Here is a 19555-nt window from a genome sequence, read left to right as displayed (position 1 = left end):
TCTCAGAAAGCCCAAAGATCTGAATTAAAGAGATTTGAAAAGTCTTAAGGAAATTGGGGAAGCTTACCCCATCTTAATATTTGAAGACCAAAAGATCATCAAGAATGAATCAGTTGGCAAACACATTAAACCTCACTCTAGCAGTAACTTCAGGGTGTAGCTTGAGCTCAGCAATATATTCTCCAGTTTCTCGGATCTCTGGCAAAGTGACAATCCGCTTGTCCACATCCCTGAAAATTAGGATAACAAACATATACTCGAAAGACATTGAAATGTTTTTCTTATTTTTGGGACAAATTCAATGCATGCAGATTGTGAAGAAAATTCAATGAAAACTTGCTATTAGAATGGAAATGTACCTCGCCAATTGCGCCTTGATTATGTCTACAAGATCTTGAGCAGTGACACTAGAAAGAGAATGAGTCAATTTTTAGATGAGACATGTTAATTGTATCAGATGAACCCATTGAAGTTTTGTAAATTTAAGAGCACCAAATAATTAACAATTTCATGAAATTAATAGAAACGGGTGATGCCTTTGACCACTTACGTTCCAAAAATCTGCTTTCCTTTTCCACCCTTGCGCTTCACCTTGAAAGCTCCCACTGTTTCAAAGATCAAAGCAAGTTGTTGTGCCTCCTCTTTTACCTGAATCCAGAACAATAGAGAACTTAAATGTTGCGTGCTGCATATTCTTATCAGTTTTCCAAAAATAGTCCCCCCCAGGTTAGTTCCGGTCGAGTGGTCAACATCATATTGTTGAAGAGAACATGTGGAATTTCTGGGGAACTAAGTTTATTTATATGGCCTATTTCATGGTGTTACAGGAAAAGGTAAGACTATTTTGAAATAACCCCCATATTCCTATTTATTATATTTCCAACTATTATTAAAGCAATGAGAATGGCACTTGAAAGAACAGAATGGCAAAGCAATATTCGTGTACCCGACCTCAAATAGTTGAGAAAAAGCTCTGATGATGATGATTGAAGCCATGAGAAGTGAAAATATAATGCAGCCTAGAATACTGCTCTCAAGTATCTAGATAAGAGAGAGAAGCTTTGTTTGCAAGAAAAACTGCAGAAGAGCAAATTAGTCATTGAATCTGTCACTTTATGTCTTTTATTTATTTCTTGAGTCATTTCATTCAATTAGGGGTATAAGTAGTAATTTCTAGAGTTTTTTATATATTTTTATTCACTTAAAGTCTTTTATAATAAGGGTGTGGTTTGTATAAGGCTGAGGCCCCAAACAATCAAAGTAAGGGGCACCTTCAAATAGTGCCGAAATATGTTGTTTTAGTATCAGAAATCTTTATGATGACTTGAATATTTATTTTCATCTCTAATTATAAAATTTAAATATTAAAAAATAGCGTAGATTGAGCAGATCTATAAATACTTGAAAATTCACGGTCTAGATAATACATTACAGAATGCAATATTTTCAATAATTGAAATCTACTTTTTCTCTTGTCCATACATATTACATATTGAGGTTTTCTTTTCTTTTTTTTTTTTATAATGTTGATTTCATAAATCTTGAGGTTGAGATTATCGAATTGAGGGTTTTTCAACATCGAAACAACCTCTTCTTGTGAATTTTTAAGGAGCCCCTTAATTTGATTGTTTAGGGTCCCGCCCTTATATAAACTTTGTCGTTATAAAGTTATAATAAAGGGCTATGAGTAGATTTGATGGATCGACAGGATTAAATCTTGTTTAGTGTTGCTCATATGAGGGATGTACTCAAGCATAATGAATGATCATGTTATGGACAATTATTCAAAATCCAAAAGCAACAAGTGCTCTCTTTCGTCCCTGGCTTTTGCATTTCATCTAGTTTTGGATATTCCCTATCTTTTTCTTTGCTAAACCCTAATCCAAGCTACTAGGTATGTGGCAGGTTCGTATCAGAGCCCAACAAGCATTAAGGATGGTACTATAGCACATTACTGTAGCATCAATTTTTGTGCCCTAGATCAACAATCATGCCTCCACATAGAGGAAAAAGAGGAAAAGCGGCAACCTTAGAAGCATTTGATGCTAATTTGAGATAATGGATTGCAAATCTAAGGAGATTGGTTGAAACCTAGCTCTGCATGTGATGCAAATGGAAGCCCCATCTCACGAGTATGAGATCGAGGCAGATGAGGAATCCATAAATCCTTTCCATGATCAAGCTCCAAGGGGAGAGGTAGCTGATTATGCGGATAGGGATAGTAGGAGGTGCGAAACCGGCCTCAAGGTCTAGATCCCAGAGTTTTATGATGAGGACAACAAGCATTCTTTCGAAGGTGATCCCATCTACAATGCGCTGGGTTGATGAAGAGGACTTGGAAGTGATCAACAGTCATCATGGGGACTTACCACCAATCTTTGATGTGTGTACCCTAATGAGGATTTCGAGTTTGGTGGAAGAACAATGTATGATGAAGTTGGTGAACCTAACTTTGATGAAATGAAAGAGGAAGGCCCTATTTTGAATGAAGAAAATGCTATTGGCCAGGAAGATAATGATGGTGACGGAATTTACGATGGTGAAGATGGGGGTGATTACGATGGGCTAGTGCTTTGTTTTGGGATGAGAGCCCCAACAACAACACACCAAGTTCTAATGGAAAGAGGCACTGGCTGCAATGCATTCATCTTAACTCATTTTAAAGTTTGTAAGCAAGTTATCTCAAGACAATAATACTATGCATATGTGCCACGTGTTTCAATTTTCCATGTGGACAAAACATGAACACGATGGACAAAGTGCATATTCTCTCTTGTTTTCTTGAATTGGGTCTCGTCAAAAATGGGGTAAAGTGGATATTCCTTGTTGATGATAGACATGCGAATATAGCACTATTGTTGATGGCAGTTTTGGTAAAGTGCATATTCCATTTTGTTGCCACGCAAATCAGTATGCTTATATCATTCCTGCCATACATGGCCTTGTACATCAGGGATTAGAACCAGTGCAAATCTATGGACAAGATGGGTTATCTCTTGCATGGGCTTTTCTTCTTTGGACAGAGAAGCAGGCTCTTGATAGAGGCGAAGAAGTAAATTTTGTACCATGGCAGAATGAAGCTTCTTATTAGGACATTTACTTTCCCTTACTAATTTCTCATGTTCTATTTGCCAAGATTGCCATGAAAGGGTTTCATGATCATGCAGTGCCGAATGTTTTATTGAGAGGTTGCAATGTGTTGGATGTTTTATTTGGTCCAAAGCAGGTGACTGTGTTCTCTGTTGAAGACAGTTAATTAGAATTGTGCATTAACAAACTCATGGAGTATGATGCCAAATATAAGGTAGCCGCTGACAAGCATCGGCAGCATAAGATTTTTGATATTGGAGATTTTGTGTGGTCAGTCATGACTAACGATAGATTCCCAACAAGGGAGTATCATAAGTTGGGCCAGCACAAGATTGGATCGTGTAAAGTGGTGCAAAAGATTAATGACAATGTCTACAAATTGAAGCTTTCCAAATATATTTGCACTTTTGATGTTTTTATGTCAAGCATCGCATTCCACATCACGGTGATACCTCCAACGACGAACAACCGAAATCAAGGGTGAATTAAGGGGGGACTGATGCAGCCCAGAATACTGCTCTTGAGTATTTAGTTAAGAGGGAGAAGTTGAAAGTTTAAAAGAAATGCAAAATGACAAATTAGTCATTGAATCTGGCCTTTTATGTCTTTTATTTATTTCTTGAGTCATTTTATTCACTTTGGGAATAAGTAGTAATTTCTAGAGTCTTTTATGCCGTTTTATTCACTTAAAGTCTTCTATAATAAGTGACCATGATTAGAATTGATGGATGGCCATGATTAAGCCCTTTTTAGGGTTTTCTTGTACAAGGGATGTACTCAAGCATAATGGATGATCATGTTATGGACTTTTATGCAAAACCTTAGAGCAACAAGTGCTCCTTCTTTTATCCCTGTTTTTCGCATCATTCTCTAGTTTTGGATCTTCCGTATCTTCTTCTTTGCTAAATCCCTGGCCCAAGCTACTAGTTCTGTGCCACAATACCAAAGTGTCTTCATGATTTAATATCTTAACTCACAGCATATTGTGCTTTCTGGTTTTGTTTTTTTGATGGGCTTTGGCTTTCTTATTTTTTTATAGAAGACTGATCTGTTAAAGCCTAGTCAACCAATAAGTACCTTATAGAGAGAAAAAGAGGCTTGCCAATGGCCATTTTGGACAAAGACATCATCATTATCATCAACCGAGCCACTTATCTCAAGTATTTGGGACAAAGACGATAAGCATCAATATAAGGGGATGACAATGATGATAATGTAACAAACAATGAACAAAGTAACAATAGTCATTAACAAAGACAATCGAAAATTGGGAAGACAGCCTTTTCCGTACACTCTCACATGTTGGACATGTTCCCAACTTGCTTATGAATAGTTAAAAACACATTCTTCTCTAGGATTTCATAAGAAGTTGACATGTTTGTTTTCACTCTTAGTGAAAAAGTATGGATAATGCATTTGGTAGCCCATGTGATGAATATTGCCAGAAGAGATATCAATATAATTCACTTGTGAAACGCAAAAAGCAACATACCAACTAGAGCTGCAGGGAAGGAAATCACTAACGACAGAACATAAATTGAACCATTTTGACTATGAACAACTCAAATATAAGACCTATATTATATCCTAGAGCTTCAATTTTATTAACGGCATTATAGTTACCCGGATCGCCTATGAGGGTAGCGATTCCGTTTCGGAATCTTAATTCGGCGTTTCCTCGGGCGGAAGTCGATTCTAAAAAAAAGGAATCACGTTTCCATTTTTTGCGGAACACGATTCCACCTAGTTTAGGAATCTCGATTCCGGCATTGTCGGAATCAAGATTCCATATCGAGGACTTTATGATTCTTAGCTACACAAGAATGTGATTCTGCTTGTGAGAAACGTTGATTCCAAATTTTTTGGAATTGTGAATCCATGTTGTTTGGAATCAAGTTTCTATATCGTAGACATCGTGATTCCTTGCTACAGAACAATGCGATTCAACTTATAATAAACGTTGATTCAAAGAATAGGAACTTCAATTTTGAACTAAATAATATAACATGAAAATAATGCGAGACTAGGAATTTCAAGTCTTCAACTAAATAATATAACATGAAAGTAATGTGAGAATAGGAACTTCAAGTGTTCAACTAAATAATATATAACATGAAAGTAATGTCAGCATAAGGAGAGCAGAAACCCTCCGATGTGTGCTCAATCATGAGTGAGCACGACATGTATGCGATTCCGAAATAGTGAGAATCATTTTTCTCAAATCCAAATCGTACGGACAACGATTCCTAGATTTCGAAACTTCTAATACACACGATTCCGATTCCATAAACGATTTGGAATGACAGACGTTTCCAACAACTATAAACGGCATATTAAAATTGTCATTTTAAGATAAAAAGAATCAAATTTTAAGCACATAAAACTATACAGAGCATGTGTATGACAATACTTTTTAAGGTATTTGACTTCCAATCAAATTAGTTTCTTGACAGACATAGTTAGTCCTGATGGAAGTTCTTATAAATTGGGCATTGTGTTGGATCTATCATGGAGTCACACCAACAAAAGAATTTGGTGTTGTTTTAAATAGTAAAATTATCAGTTTGAAATATCTTAATTAATCTTACACAGATATGGACATAGATGAAAGGCCAATGTACCCTTCTAGTTTACCAATGAGATTACGAAAAAGAAAGAAAAAAAAGGAAGGGGGGTGGTCAAGAATTAAGAAAGTGACCATTCAGGCCCTTAAGGGGAATGCACCTGCTTGATTCTATTCTCTTTTATCCTCAACAAAGTAGGTACCTGTATTCTACAAGCTAGATAGAGGAGAATGGAGTAGATTTAATGAGACATTTGCTCCCCTAGGTTAGCCAATTATAGTCCAAATCCAACTAACAATTATTTGTGACAAAGACGGATTATGGTATACAAAGGGAGTAAAAAGCACCTATTTTGGAAGAAGTAATTGTCAAAAGACTCTTATGCAACCACCCCCATGGAAAGATTAATATTTCCTCCTCACTAAGGCTCAACAGTGCTAATTCTCAATTGCTTTAATTTTGATTCCTTTTGATGAAGCTCACAAGAATGATTCTCTCAGGCCACCCAATCATACATCTAAGCAAACAGAATATGAGTTCAATTTGCAAGTTCTAATGAAGTGATTTGAAAATTCAAAACCAATAACCAAGTTGTTGACACCTAGCAACAATTGTTGACCATAGAAATGGAGAAAGCATTCTTACCCGCTTCTTCTCAGCTTCAATTCTCTCCTCTTCCAACCTCATTTCCCTATAAAAGAAAGCAAGATACATTTTTCATTTCCAAATGGACTAAACAATCAATGAAGATAGAAAAAGGTAACAAATATCCTGATCCATGTAATCTCTTCTAGTGTCACAAAGGGTAATGAAGCATTAAAAACCAATTATAGAAAAGTACTTTTATGGAAAATTCCTTAAGAAATACTTGTATGATATACGAAGGAAAGTAACATTACCTTGAATGAGCATCACAAATGAATATGAAAACAAAATAGTAAAATATTCGAAATACATATAGTTTCCAGGGCAAGGGAATTGCATATACCCTTTGTGAAATTGTGGCTCCCAGCAGAATGTTCTCAATTTTCATCATTTTCACCACAAGGCTTATTTTAGGCAAGGTAAAATATCAAATTGCACTTCAAATACCAACTAAGAGAAACAGACTATAGATCATTGAAGTAATATTTTTACAGTTTATACTAGAATAAGGATGTATCAACAGTCCCCATCATGCTATTCCTGTTGCTTAAATAGCCTTATATACCCCATTATAACATACTGCCAACTGTTCATGATGAGCATATATACAAGTTCTTCAGTAAATCAGGTCCCTAATAATGCGAGGCAACTTCTAAACATGTTCTAAATTCTATCATGAAACACAAAATTGATAGGAAAATACATAAAAATTTTTATCATTCACAGGAAAATATCTAGGTGTTGAAACAAAGAGTCCTAAGGTTGGGTCCAGCTGGGTTGTCCCACTACCTGGGCCCTGCCATATTAACTATTGGGCCCAGCCAAGACCGGCCTGATTCCTAATCTGACTTCGCTAATCGGGCCTGAAGCACTCTTACCAAGCCTGGACCAGGCCCATCACCAAAAATTATTACGGCACGGCATGAGCCAGTGTTTTCGTTTTCTTTCATTATAAAAGTATTAGTATGAGTAAACAGACTATACTCGTAATCCTTACAAGTTACAGATGTGGATCCTTATTCCTTACTGCTTTTGCTGTAGACGTTAAAACGACCATACAATGAACACACGAGGATCTATACTGCATTGGCTGTAGATCTTAGAACCACTAGTTCCTTACTTGTTTGAAACACCTCATTCTCTCCAATTCAAAAAATAACAAGTGGTCACCTTGTTTCCCTATCATTGCCAAGTGATACAAGTGATTGAAAACATTTTCTTGATACGAGAAATTTTTTTGCATAAATCAAGCCCATTTTACTGCTTTTCTACAGTTTTCTTTGTTTACGCCCAAAAATGGCTTTTGTCACACGGTGAAACATATTTCTCCAGACAAACGGAATAGTGCCAGCTTAAGGAATCCATGTAAACTGCTTCCTGCAGATCATGCCAGAATATACATCAAGATACAACAGGGAGGTCATCTTAAACAAGGTCTCTTTGGAATTAATCATTTACTCTTTGCAAAATTTTGCAGAAAGATGTGTCGTTAGTCTATATCCTCATCCATCAATTAAATATGTCACATTTACAAAATCTTCATGCAACCACTAATTTGCATGCACTAAGGTAGTGTAACAAGATCCCATGACAAATTCTTTAAAGAAATAGTCCCTCCGCTTCACAGAGAAAACCTTAGTTATGACAGCCAAATATCTAATGTTGAATCTTGTTTAAGCCCATCATTTTCCATCTTTGACTTGAAAATGTTTCTTAATTAACCTTGTCTCAAGAGATCAGGAAAAGGACGTGAAAATATTTCCTCTTTTAAATCACCATAAAACTTCTTCAAAGCTAGCTGGTGCAGTGGCCCATGCTTCTTTGCCATGGAGAGAATTATCTTGTTTCTCAAGAGAACTAAGGGAAAAGTCTTTCTTGAGTTAATTTCACTATTCAGGTAAAGTGTTTTGAAACAAGACTCGCATTATGGATCTGAATGGTCCAATTATGTCCAAACTTCATCTGGTCATCCACTTGCAACCGACTCTGCAGTTTCTTCAAGGGCATAACATCTGCCGAATGAGGTTTCTTGATCGAAAATCAAAATCAAAAGCTTTTCTTCAAATATATGAAATAAATCAAAAGTATTTTTCATTGATATATTAGCTTCAGGCTTTCACCAATAAATATCATTGCAAATCTTGGTCCGACAAGACATTGTTCCCATTAAATATTCTTAAATAATATGAAGAGTAAAATGAAGGGTTTTCCAACTTATTAGGGTAATTGTATCTTCATTTTTGGCAATTTTCACCCCTGTTAAATCAAACCTGAAACACCCTTGGTTGTTTATTCTTGAATTCAAAGTAATTATGACATCTAGAACAGTCCAAGGAGGACAATATCATAATAAAAAAACCATTAGAGAGCATAAGCTAGGGTCACCTAAACTCGGACCAAAACTGAATGTAATCAATGACTGAATAGTGATCACACAGTTCAAGTATTTGATTGGTAATCAACTGAACAAAGTGTAAAATATGGGATCACACAGTTCAAGTATTTGATTGGTAACTTAATCCAACAGATGTTTCTGCACAAGTGAAAAGAAACCCAATCTCCTTCAATATTACCAAGCACAATCCCAAAGCCAATAAGTGGCAATTATACCTTTGACATAAAGGACTTCTCAAGCAACAGGAATCACATCCTTAGTTCATATACTCTTTAGTAATCCTCAATATAAGAAAACTATCCAATAAGAATGTCCCTGTGGACTAGTCAAACAACTGGGAAGAGATTCAGATTATAGTTGAAGTAGATCTAAAAGAATCCCAAGACGCGTGCAAAATCAAGTGTATATCGATATTCAAGTAACATTGGTTATATAAGAATGGATTTATATTATTCCATAGATAACTTCATAGATTACAAAAAGCCTAAAAGCTGCAAAGTCTCATGACTTATAGTTGCATGCTAAAGCACTTTTCGACACAAATGATGAACTACAGTAACATCAACAGAAAGTGCTGCATGTCACAAATTTGATGCAGTCTTCTGACCCAACTTCCAAACATATGAAAGGAAGACATAAAAAAGAAAGACCAAAGACAATTGCAAGATCTAAATATCCAATTCCTTATGGAGTTTTGGAGTATTTCTATGAATAAATAGCTTTCAAAGAAGTCTAAATGACTCCTAATTAGTTCAATGAGAACTCCAAATCAGGTTAAGCTATGAATGCGGGGATTCAAAAAGAAAAACTTTATATGATTGTGAATATATTTTTTACAACGAAAAAGTTTACATAAGGTTGAGACCTTATATTGTAGAATTAAGGTGCACCTCAAAAGTCCATCAAAAAAGGTTATTTTATCGCTGGAAAGCCATCTACTTGATCATTCCGACATCTAGATATATGGATATGAAAAAAAAATAAAAGACTTTGAAGTCTCAAAAAGAGTACATCTTGCAACACATTATCTGGACTGTCCATTTTCAAGATTTGCATGTGTTTATATCGACTTGATTTGAAAAAATTTTGAGTGTCAAAATCTTATAATTAGAGATAAAAATAGATTCTTAGGCCATCCTAGAACTTTCGAAACCAAAATTACATCCTATGACAAAGTTTGGAGGTGCGCCCAACTTCAATTGTTCAAGGTAGCAACCTTATGCATCCCACACGCTTATTATAATTCAACAATTAATCTATAATCTAAAGAAATAGAATAGAAACTAAATAGTAAATATAAGTAAAATAAATAGTAAAAAATGAACTATTATCACTTTTACTGTCAAGTTGATAGAATTACCATCATATACATCATAGTTAGCCCAAGCATATCCAAAATATATTTGCGCGAAAGTTAAAAGAGTAACCAGTGAGAAGGCTAACTTGAGGAATTGGGGAGTGGCAATTTGTGCCATGCCAAGAGGATGAAGATAATTCCTGTAATAACCAGCTTTAACATCAAGCAATTGCCCCTTCTTTCCAAGTTCTGAAACATCCTCCTTCAAGATAATCTGCCACCCAAAATACCACACATTAAAAATTCACCCAACAAAATGAAATACAGTAACGAAAACAATATTATTTCAAAACCCACAGTCACCTTTCTCAACTTCTTAGCCTTTTTCTGGGCGACCACCATTACCATCTCTCTCCCTAACTTCTGCACTCCATACTGTACATACAAAGGACAAATAAATGCAACGAAGAAAACCCATTTGTAATGTCCTACAATCTAACAAAAAGAAAGGAGGAGAGAGAGAGAGGGAGGGCTTTGCAAAGAGGGAGGGCTTTGCAAGATAAGAAGGGTGAATGAGGAAAGAGGGATCAGAGGAATTACAGAAGGTGCAAGAGCTTGCATAAAACAAGAAGCAGAGATCATCCCCATTCTCTATCTTCCCAAAGAAGAAAGTTTCGAATCTCAACTCTCTTATCCAATTTAGCGAGCTCTTTCATGCAATTTACCTCCCCCTCCCTTATCTATCTCTCTCTCTCTCTCTCTCTCTCTCGTGACGTTGCGTTGTATAATCTATGAACTCTCTTGCACACGGTTTATATGAGTCCATGTAGAAATGAGTCACCCCATAAATTTTAGTTTGGAGATGGATTTTTTGACTTAATTTTAAAAAAAACGTTTATATAGAGTGGAGGCTCTAAACAATCAAATCAAATTAGAGCCCGCCTAAAAAATTTCATTGAAAGAAGTTGTTTTGACAGTCTTCAAATTGATCATCTCGACATTAAGATCCATGGACATGAAAAAAATTGATTTCAAGTTTTGAAAATAGTGCATATTGTAACACATTTTTGGCTCATCAATTTTCAAAATTTCCAAATCTTCATAGATCTGTTCAATCTATACCATTTTTTAAGCTATAAATTTTATAATTAAAAAAGAAAATGTATTTGAAGCTAAAGGTTTTCAGTACTAAAATCACATTTCTCGACACTATTTGAAGGTGAGTTTTACTTTGATTGTTTAGAGCCTTAGCTCTATGCAAACCACACCCTAATTTTTAAGGAAATGTAATCTAACATGGAAGTCTATGAATAAATAAAGAAATTTTAAAAATTAAAAATAATAATTTTATTAAAAAATATTTATAGTTTCAATTATTTTTAGATAGACCACCTAATTGCAGTCAGCTTTAAGATGGATGCTTTATACGTAGAGGACTGCAAATGTAGAAATGCGGTCTCGGCTGCATGAATCAATTTTCCACTCAATTATCCTCCATTATTGGTAATTAGGGTGTACGCGGCCTCTCTTTCTTTCACATACACACTTGAGATCTACACGATCAAGAAATTAGAGCATGTTGAGGGGGGAATTTTTTTCATAAAAATAGAGAAATCAGGGAATAATGAAAGGAAAAATTGTGTAATAATGGACCAATTAGGAGCAATAACAAGAAAAATCTTCATAAAAATAGTTAAAATAGGGAGTAATTAGGAGAAAAACTTCATGCCTCTCCAAAAAGTTAGGACATCGTTTCTTAGAGTCCTAGGACTCATATGTAGAAGTGAGTCCCCTCTTAAAAGTTCTTTTTCTAAAATCGATTTTGAACCCAATTGTTTTAGGAATTTATAATCTCCAGCACGAAAATTATTATAGTTTATGCCAAAACTTACCATGAATAATGAATCTATGTTATTTGCTTATGCTAGGATGTTTCCATAATAGTAAGGGAATGACCCATTGATAGAGTAGAATGACAGAACAAGATTCATGTAGCCGACCCTAACTAGTTGAAAAAAAGCTATGACGATGTTGCTTATATAATACGATGATCATGTTAATAATAAATAAATTTTAAAAACTAAAAATTATAATTTAAAGACAAAAATATTTGGACCATTGATTTTAATTCTGTTTAGAGGGACCACTCATATGTGTCCATCTTCAAAATGGATGTCTTATGCCTACAAAGATGCAAGTGTAGGAATACATCCTTCCCCTTATGCAGATAACATTTTTCCTATTTATATATAACATCCTCAACAATATCAAAAGATGATTCATCGATAAAAACTATCTTATTAAAAAACATAATCTGGGAATTCAAATATGCCCTAAATCTACCCAACAAAAGATCAAATTTGGCTCCTCCTTTTCAATATGCCCAAATAGAAATATGATTCCCTATTTCTTTAAGCTTAAGAATATTGGAAAAGGAATGGAGGTAAACCATGCGAAAATTTGTATTTAAAAACTATAAAAACTAATAATAAACTATTTTTGAAGCATAACAATTATACTTAAAATTATGAATTATCAAAATTTTAAAAAAATAAAGCTGGTTTACTTTTTTAGGCCGAGGCAACCTAATTAAATGTATAAAGACTTGACATGAAAAAGAAAAAATTAGAAATATAAATTTTGAAGTGTTCAAAAATTATTAAAAATGAGAAGATTTTAATAAAAAAGAGAATGATAGTTTTGTATTTTTTTATAAATTTTTTTAACAAAACATAAAATCTAATATTTCAAAAACAAAAATTCAATTGCTTTCCTGATTGGATACCTAAAATCAGGAAAATCCAAATCATGGAAATGAGACCTACATTTCTATGATATCATTTTCTCCAAAAAAAAAGTTGATTTTTTGCATTTCCACAACATCCTTTCCATGCTACAGAAACTATGTTGCTCTCATTGGTTATAACCTAAACACAATCTCTCTCTCTCTCTCTCTCTCTCTCTCTCTCTATAAAGCTCCCTCCTTCAGGCCACGCCCTTAGTCTCTCTCTAAAGCCCACTCCTTCAGGCCATGCCCTTGCTCTCTCTAACCAGGTGATCCTCTATACCTCTCACTCTCTCTAACCAGGCCATGGCCCTGCTCTCTCTCTAAGCCCTCTCTCTCTCATACTACAAACTCTCTCTCTAAGCCCACTCTATGAATACCAAGATTCATTCTCTCCATTCTCTCTCTAACCAACGCCAGCCTCTCTCTCTCTCTATGTCATGTCTCTTTCATTCTTTAAGGTTTTGCTTTACTATCTCTCAGCATTCCCCATTATCTCTCTTTTAATTTTGACAGGGCTTCGCATATTTTTTGGAAATATACACACAAGGTTGGCTTGTTCAATCTATCTGCAAGCACATAAGTAAGTTTGCAATTGGGGATTTATTGCTTTTTTCTTACCCTTTGAATTGTAGAAATATAGAACAAATTTTGTATTTGATTAAGGGAAAAGTTTATATAAGGTTGCAACTTTAAAATGTAGAGATGCACCTCAAAAATCTATCGAAAAATGTTGTTTTAATTTTGAGAAACCCTATAATTGATCATCTCGACATCGAGATGTATGAAAATGAGAAAAAGAGTTTTTGAATCCTAGAAATAATGCATCTTGCATCACATTATCTCGACCGTCCATTTTCAAGATTTTTATATATTTATAGATCTACTTGATTTTAACCATTTTTGAAATTTAAATTTTTTTAATTAGATATGAAAATAGATTTTAAGATAATCCTAACAATTTTTAGAACAAAATTATATGTTATGACAAAATTTGAGCCTTAATTGGATTGTTTAATGTAGCAACCTTATAGAAACGGTACACTTTGATTAATTGGGTTTTCGGTGGTTTGGGCTTTTATCTTTATATTCCTAAATGGTTGAGTTTTTCATAGTGAGGGATATCTGGTTTTTGGAGGTGTAGGGCATTGATTTTATGCCTTGTCGGTTGATTTGTTTTATGGGTGATCATTGTATTCTAAGCCAAAGACTGTTGGGTGTTTAATTGTTTTTATTGAGTTTGATTCATGTAATTTAGGGTGTTTTTATGAGTTATTTAGTATTTATGATTATTTAGTATATTGTGTGAGTCTTTCTATTTGATTTTGGTTGATTGAATTTGTTCATTTTCATTAGCCTATGCATTGTTTTACTATATGGATTCTCATAGATCCAAGTTTTTTGTATATTAAATTCTTAGATCACTCTTAAGATTGGATGATACAATCTAAATCTAGTTGTGGATTTATTATGAATATTTTTGTTTCTCTATTTATGAGTAAGGTACTAATCTCTATCTATTAAATGAGTTACTGATTTTATCTATTTTCATCAATTCATGCATTGTTTTGATTTTAAGAATCTCACATATCCAACATACGCATATCAAATTTTTGGTTTTGTAGGAGTAGAAGCACATGTTGATCCTCGAATAGCATAAGCACCTCTAAATACAAATCTTATCGAACTAGATTTCATCTTAAATCTAAATACTAATTCTTTTTTCCACCAAATTCATTCACACATATCCAAAATTAACATCCTCTTTTCAGGAATGTTTATTTGTTATTTGTTTCCAAACCATATGCTTCCTTCACAAAGCATTAATCTAGCCTTGAAACTTCTTTATAAGCTTATGGCTCCTTTGCTTTGGAGGGTAGGGTTTAGGGATTAAATCACAATGGCATGGGGTTCCAAAGTGTGTCATTGCATCTACTATGATTTATAGTTAGAACTAGCAAATCGTCTACCAACTTAATGTAGTGAACTATTGATTCAATATGGGCAAAGTTGCGCTACCAAAACAAGATAATTTAGTTTCCTAGATTTAACCATGTTGCTTGTTTTCATCTAATTTTCATAGTGTGAACATTACAGTTTGGAAGACTATGCTTTTGTGATTGGAACTAATATTGTGCATCTCTATTCCAATTTGGATGCATTTGGATTTTATTATAGCGTCTTCTTTATTCATACTTTACTGTTTAGATTTCCATTTGATGTTTAGCTTTGTTTCTCATCTTTTGCGAGTTATTTAAGTTCTATGCAGCTTTTAAGAATGAATTGTCTAATAATGTGGTTTTATGAATGATAGACGTCTAACAACTATTGGGAAAATTTTGGCACTAATAAAATGGAAACGAAAGAGGAAGATGAACTTGATATATTAACCATGCTTATGTTGGTAGCTACAACTACATGTATTGCAGCTGCGGCCTGGTATCATACAAGTTACATACAGAACCAAATGTGGATAGGAACCTAGAAAGAAACAAATATATAAATGGAATCATTAACGCATCAGATGTACAATGTTGGAACCAATTGAGATTGAGTGAGCATGCCTTTATTTATCTTCGTAACATCTTACGGGATAGAGGCATTCTGCGTCTCATAAGAAGGGTGTCTATAGAAGAACAATTAGTAATACTTCTACACACACTTAGCTACAATGTTACGAATCGAGTGATCGGCAACAGATTTTCTTGCTCCGGTGAAACGGTTAGTCGACATTTCAATACTATACTAAATGCAGTAGTGAGCCTCTACTGATACTTTGTGAAATAGGCTAGCTCTACAACTTCTTCAGAGATACACAACAACAGTCATTGGGCCCCATATTTCGAGGTAATTACCTATCACATTATTTGTAGTGGATTATCTATTACAATTTTACTTTGTTTTCAAATTTGTAGAACTTCCTAATATCATGCTTACTACCTTCTTTATGTTGAATTTAAATAAGATTGCGTTGGTGTAATCGATGGGACATACATCCCAGTCCATATTCTTGCTCATGAGCATGCAAGATTTAGTAACAGAAAGCAATTTATATCACAAAAGGTCATGGCATCGGTCTTTTTCGACATGGAATTCTAATACGTACTTGTTGGCTGGGGAGGATCGGCATCTGATGCACGAGTATTGCCCTCTGTACTCAGTAGAAAAAATAGGCTAGTTGTTCCCAAGGGTAAGATACAATACTAGAAATTAGAGATTATAAGTTTGTAAATAAGCGTATATAAATCAATAACATGTTGTCTATTTCTCTGTAGGGAAGTATTATGTCATGGATGCTGGATATACTAATGCAACTAGTTTTCTTGCTCCATACCGTTGTACTCGGTACCACTTGAATGCTTTTAAGACTAGTTCTGCCCCTCAATCTATTAGAGAATTATTTGACCTACGCCATTCATTGTTGAGAAATACTATAAAACGTGCTTTTGGAGTGGTAAATGGGCATTTTCCTATCCTCAAAACACCACCAATGTACAATGTTCAAACACAAGCTAAGATTGTCATAGCTTGTTGTATTTTACATAACCTCATTAGGGACGTAGAGGGTGATCAATTTGACATGGAAGTGGGGGGCAAGATGAGGACGATAGCAAGGAAGATTTCGATATGGTATTGGGTAGGTTACAATGAGTACGGGATGAGCGGGGAAGGAAAAGGGATGAACTAACTGAGCTGATGTGAAATGACTATCGGGCATAGTCATTTATTTTGTTATCACATGTAAATTTGAAGAATTGTATGAACCTGAACTTAAATATTCCTCCTTTTTAAAGATTGACTCACAAATGTTAAATGACAATGTTGAGATGCTATTCGTTCTTTTGGATTAGCTCATAGTTTGATGTATGTACATTTTATGTTTGGTTCATAATAGTGGGTAATGACCTTTTTTTTTTTTTTTTTTGGTTATTCATGGTTGAATGTGAAATATAGCAGTAATGGATTTCATCTCAAGCTTTTGACTTAAAAAGTGGAAATGTTTATGTTCAATTTACTTCAAGTTCATGAAGATTAGCTCCATATGTCAAAGTTCCATTTGATTAAATGGGAGTTATATAAGAATAGCAAAGCTATGAAGTGTTTCTTTTATGAATACATATTGAAACTTTTGCCTGCCGATTGCAATAAATATTTGCTCGATTTTGCTATGCTATCATTGTTGGAGATATGAAAAATGTTTATTATTTTCTGCATGTTCTATCTTTTCATTGTGACTGTATCATTTACAAGTTATTAGTATTGGTATTGTATAGACAATTGTGTTTCATAAAGCATTAGCCATTTGATATGACTTATGTATGTTGCTATCACATATATGCACTATTATGGTTGAACATTTTTTATACTTCAAAAGGTATAAATTAGTGATCATCATGTACCATGGGGTCTACGGTCTGTGCTGTGTGCAATTGTCATGCAGAGTGCAGGCGCACATATATGATCAAACTTAACAATATGGACTTGTCTTATTCTGTATGCAGCGCATTTGAATTGATGTGTTTATGGATTTTTTTTAACTCGATAACAGGAATGGAGAAGAAAAAAAAGGGCAAAGAGAAGGAGAAAACGGATAATAATAGGAAAAATCTAATGTCGACAGATGAAATGGACAATTGCCTTGTGAATCAGCTACTTAAACAAGTGCATTTGGGGCGTAGAGTTGAAAATGGTTTTAGCGTGAGGCGTATACTGAAATATACAATGAGTTTGAGAAAGTAACTAGGATGGTATTGACTTCAAAAAATATAAAAAATAGAATGAAGACATAGAAGCGACAATAGGATCAAGTGAATATTATGATGATCAAAAGTGGCCTTGGTTGGGGTGATAAATTAAACAAGGTCACAGCTCCAAAGGAACTATGGAGTGAGTACCTTAAGGTATAATAGTTGTTATTCATGTATTTTTAATTTTATCAATATAAATAGTATTTGCTTATAGATGTATATATTACCCAATGACAGGATTATCCAAGATCTAAGATGTATAGAACCAAGATGATACGCTTCTTTAGTTCTTTGCCCATTGTACTTGTGGATGATAAGGCCGATGGAAGATATGGTGTGGTTGGGAAGGCAATAGAACCCTATAAATGATATTGGATATGACAGTGAGGGGTGTGATGACTATAACTTTTGTAAATCAACAGCTTCCATGCATGGAGATGGTATATCCCGGCAAGATACTACTTCATCAGCTTCAAAGGAAAAACAACCTAAAACGAAGAGAAATAAATATGGGTGAGGCAATTGCCGCTTCTATTTTTGTGGTTACTTTTGGTAATGTAATGGAACAGATGACTAAGAAGAGGCAAAGAGTTGTAAATAATCAAGAGTTGATGACAGAACTGAAGAGGGTTGAGGGATTTACATCCCATGATTATTTAGAGCAATTAAATATCTTGTCGAACATCCTAATATTGCAGCAATGTTCATAAATATGGAGTTAGAGTTATGCAAGGACTGGTTGCTCTTTCTACTTGATCCTAGTGATTGATTTGTAATCTACTAAAAATACTTAATGATGCGTCAAATAGATTTATGAAAGTTGTACTGATTATTGTGCTTGATACTTTTATATTTTTGGTAATATGATATGGATAGTCACACCTTGATGGTCATTATTGTTTTGGATCGTGCTTGATTGTTATGGCTTGTTAAGGCCATGAATTTTGTAAATGTTATGGAATATTATCAAATATAATGGTTATAGATCATATGAAAGTTATCAAATACGAATAAGGTTTATGCACTGAAAATGGTCATGGATGTTATGAATGGTAGGGAATGTGATGGTCATGACTGCTATAAACGGTAGGATACGTGATGACCATCATTATTATGAAATATTTGATAGGTATGTAAGGCATCATGAATATTATAGAATAACTATGTCTTGTTAAGTAATTATGCATTATTAAATAATTGTGTTTTATGAAATATCCATTTTTAATAAAAATCATATTTTTTAGATAATCATGAGTTGTTAATAATGAATGGTAGAGAGTATGATGGTCGTGAATGTTATGAATGGTAAATGTGATGGCCATCAATATTATGAAAGATTTGATGGCTTTGTAGGGCAAGAGATGGTCATGAATATTGTAGAATAATTATGTCTTGTTGAGTAATTATGCATTATTAAATCATTGTTAATAATTGTCTTGGTTTATTAATATTAGTGTTTTCTAAAAATATCATGTATTATTAAATAATTGAATAGTATTTTATAATAACTATTTACCTAATAATCATGTTTAATCAAATTACTACCATTTTGTTTGTTCTTAACAAATTGAAAATCTATGAAAATATGTTTGATTACCAAACAATGGAAATGGAAATGACTGTAAAGAATCCATGAATTTTGTATAGTTTATCCAAACAAGAGATTTGAGGAATCCAGAACAAGAATCCTTGATAATGAAAATCCATGGATTTCAAATATCTAAGATTTTTAATTTCCTCATATCCAGACAGGCAGAAAATACTCCTAATTTTTTAGAGTTAGCAACGTAAAAGATACCAAAAATACCCCCAATTATTTAAAGCTAGCAACACAATCCTGATCTATTTCATTGTGAACGATTGTTCCATATTGCTAACCATGAATAGAAAAGAATATTTTTGGGAAATTATCATAAATATACCTTAATTTTTGTCAAATTAGGAAAAAACTTTCAATTTTCGTAAACTTCATCCATACCCTTTATCCTCAATTTTGGCATTTAAAATACCTCGAGTTATCACGGATTTTAA

General features: G+C 34.0%; 1 protein-coding gene across 1 annotated transcript; it reads right to left on the bottom strand.

Moving 5' to 3' along the window:
- On the bottom strand, positions 1 to 10702 carry RPL9 (ribosomal protein L9). The gene is made up of 7 exons (XM_088872533.1): positions 10592 to 10702; positions 10355 to 10426; positions 10138 to 10265; positions 6300 to 6345; positions 551 to 648; positions 360 to 407; positions 1 to 230 (listed from the first exon to the last, which is right to left on the bottom strand). Exons 1-7 carry the CDS (start codon positions 10637 to 10639, stop codon positions 110 to 112), a joined length of 561 nt encoding a protein of 186 aa, XP_088728659.1. The 5' UTR covers positions 10640 to 10702; the 3' UTR covers positions 1 to 109.
- Between the last annotated feature and the right edge of the window lie 8853 nt (positions 10703 to 19555).

Source organism: Amborella trichopoda, chromosome 7 (assembly GCF_054954075.1).
Source record: "Amborella trichopoda isolate Santa Cruz 75 chromosome 7, AtrichopodaSantaCruz75HAP2 v2.0, whole genome shotgun sequence".
Classification (NCBI taxonomy): domain Eukaryota; kingdom Viridiplantae; phylum Streptophyta; class Magnoliopsida; order Amborellales; family Amborellaceae; genus Amborella; species Amborella trichopoda.
The sequence above is the reverse complement of the archived record's forward strand: the minus strand, read 5'-3'. Positions and strand labels throughout refer to the sequence as shown.

Excerpts from the sequence above, each read along its gene's own strand:
- RPL9 (XM_088872533.1), bottom strand. The coding sequence starts at position 10,639 with ATGGGGATGATCTCTGCTTCTTGTTTTATGCAAGCTCTTGCACCTTCT. Across the intron at positions 649-6,299 it reads TTGAAGCTGAGAAGAAGCGG|GTAAAAGAGGAGGCACAACA; the intron begins GTAAGAATGCTT and ends TTCTGGATTCAG. Across the intron at positions 231-359 it reads ATCAAGGCGCAATTGGCGAG|GGATGTGGACAAGCGGATTG; the intron begins GTACATTTCCAT and ends CCTAATTTTCAG.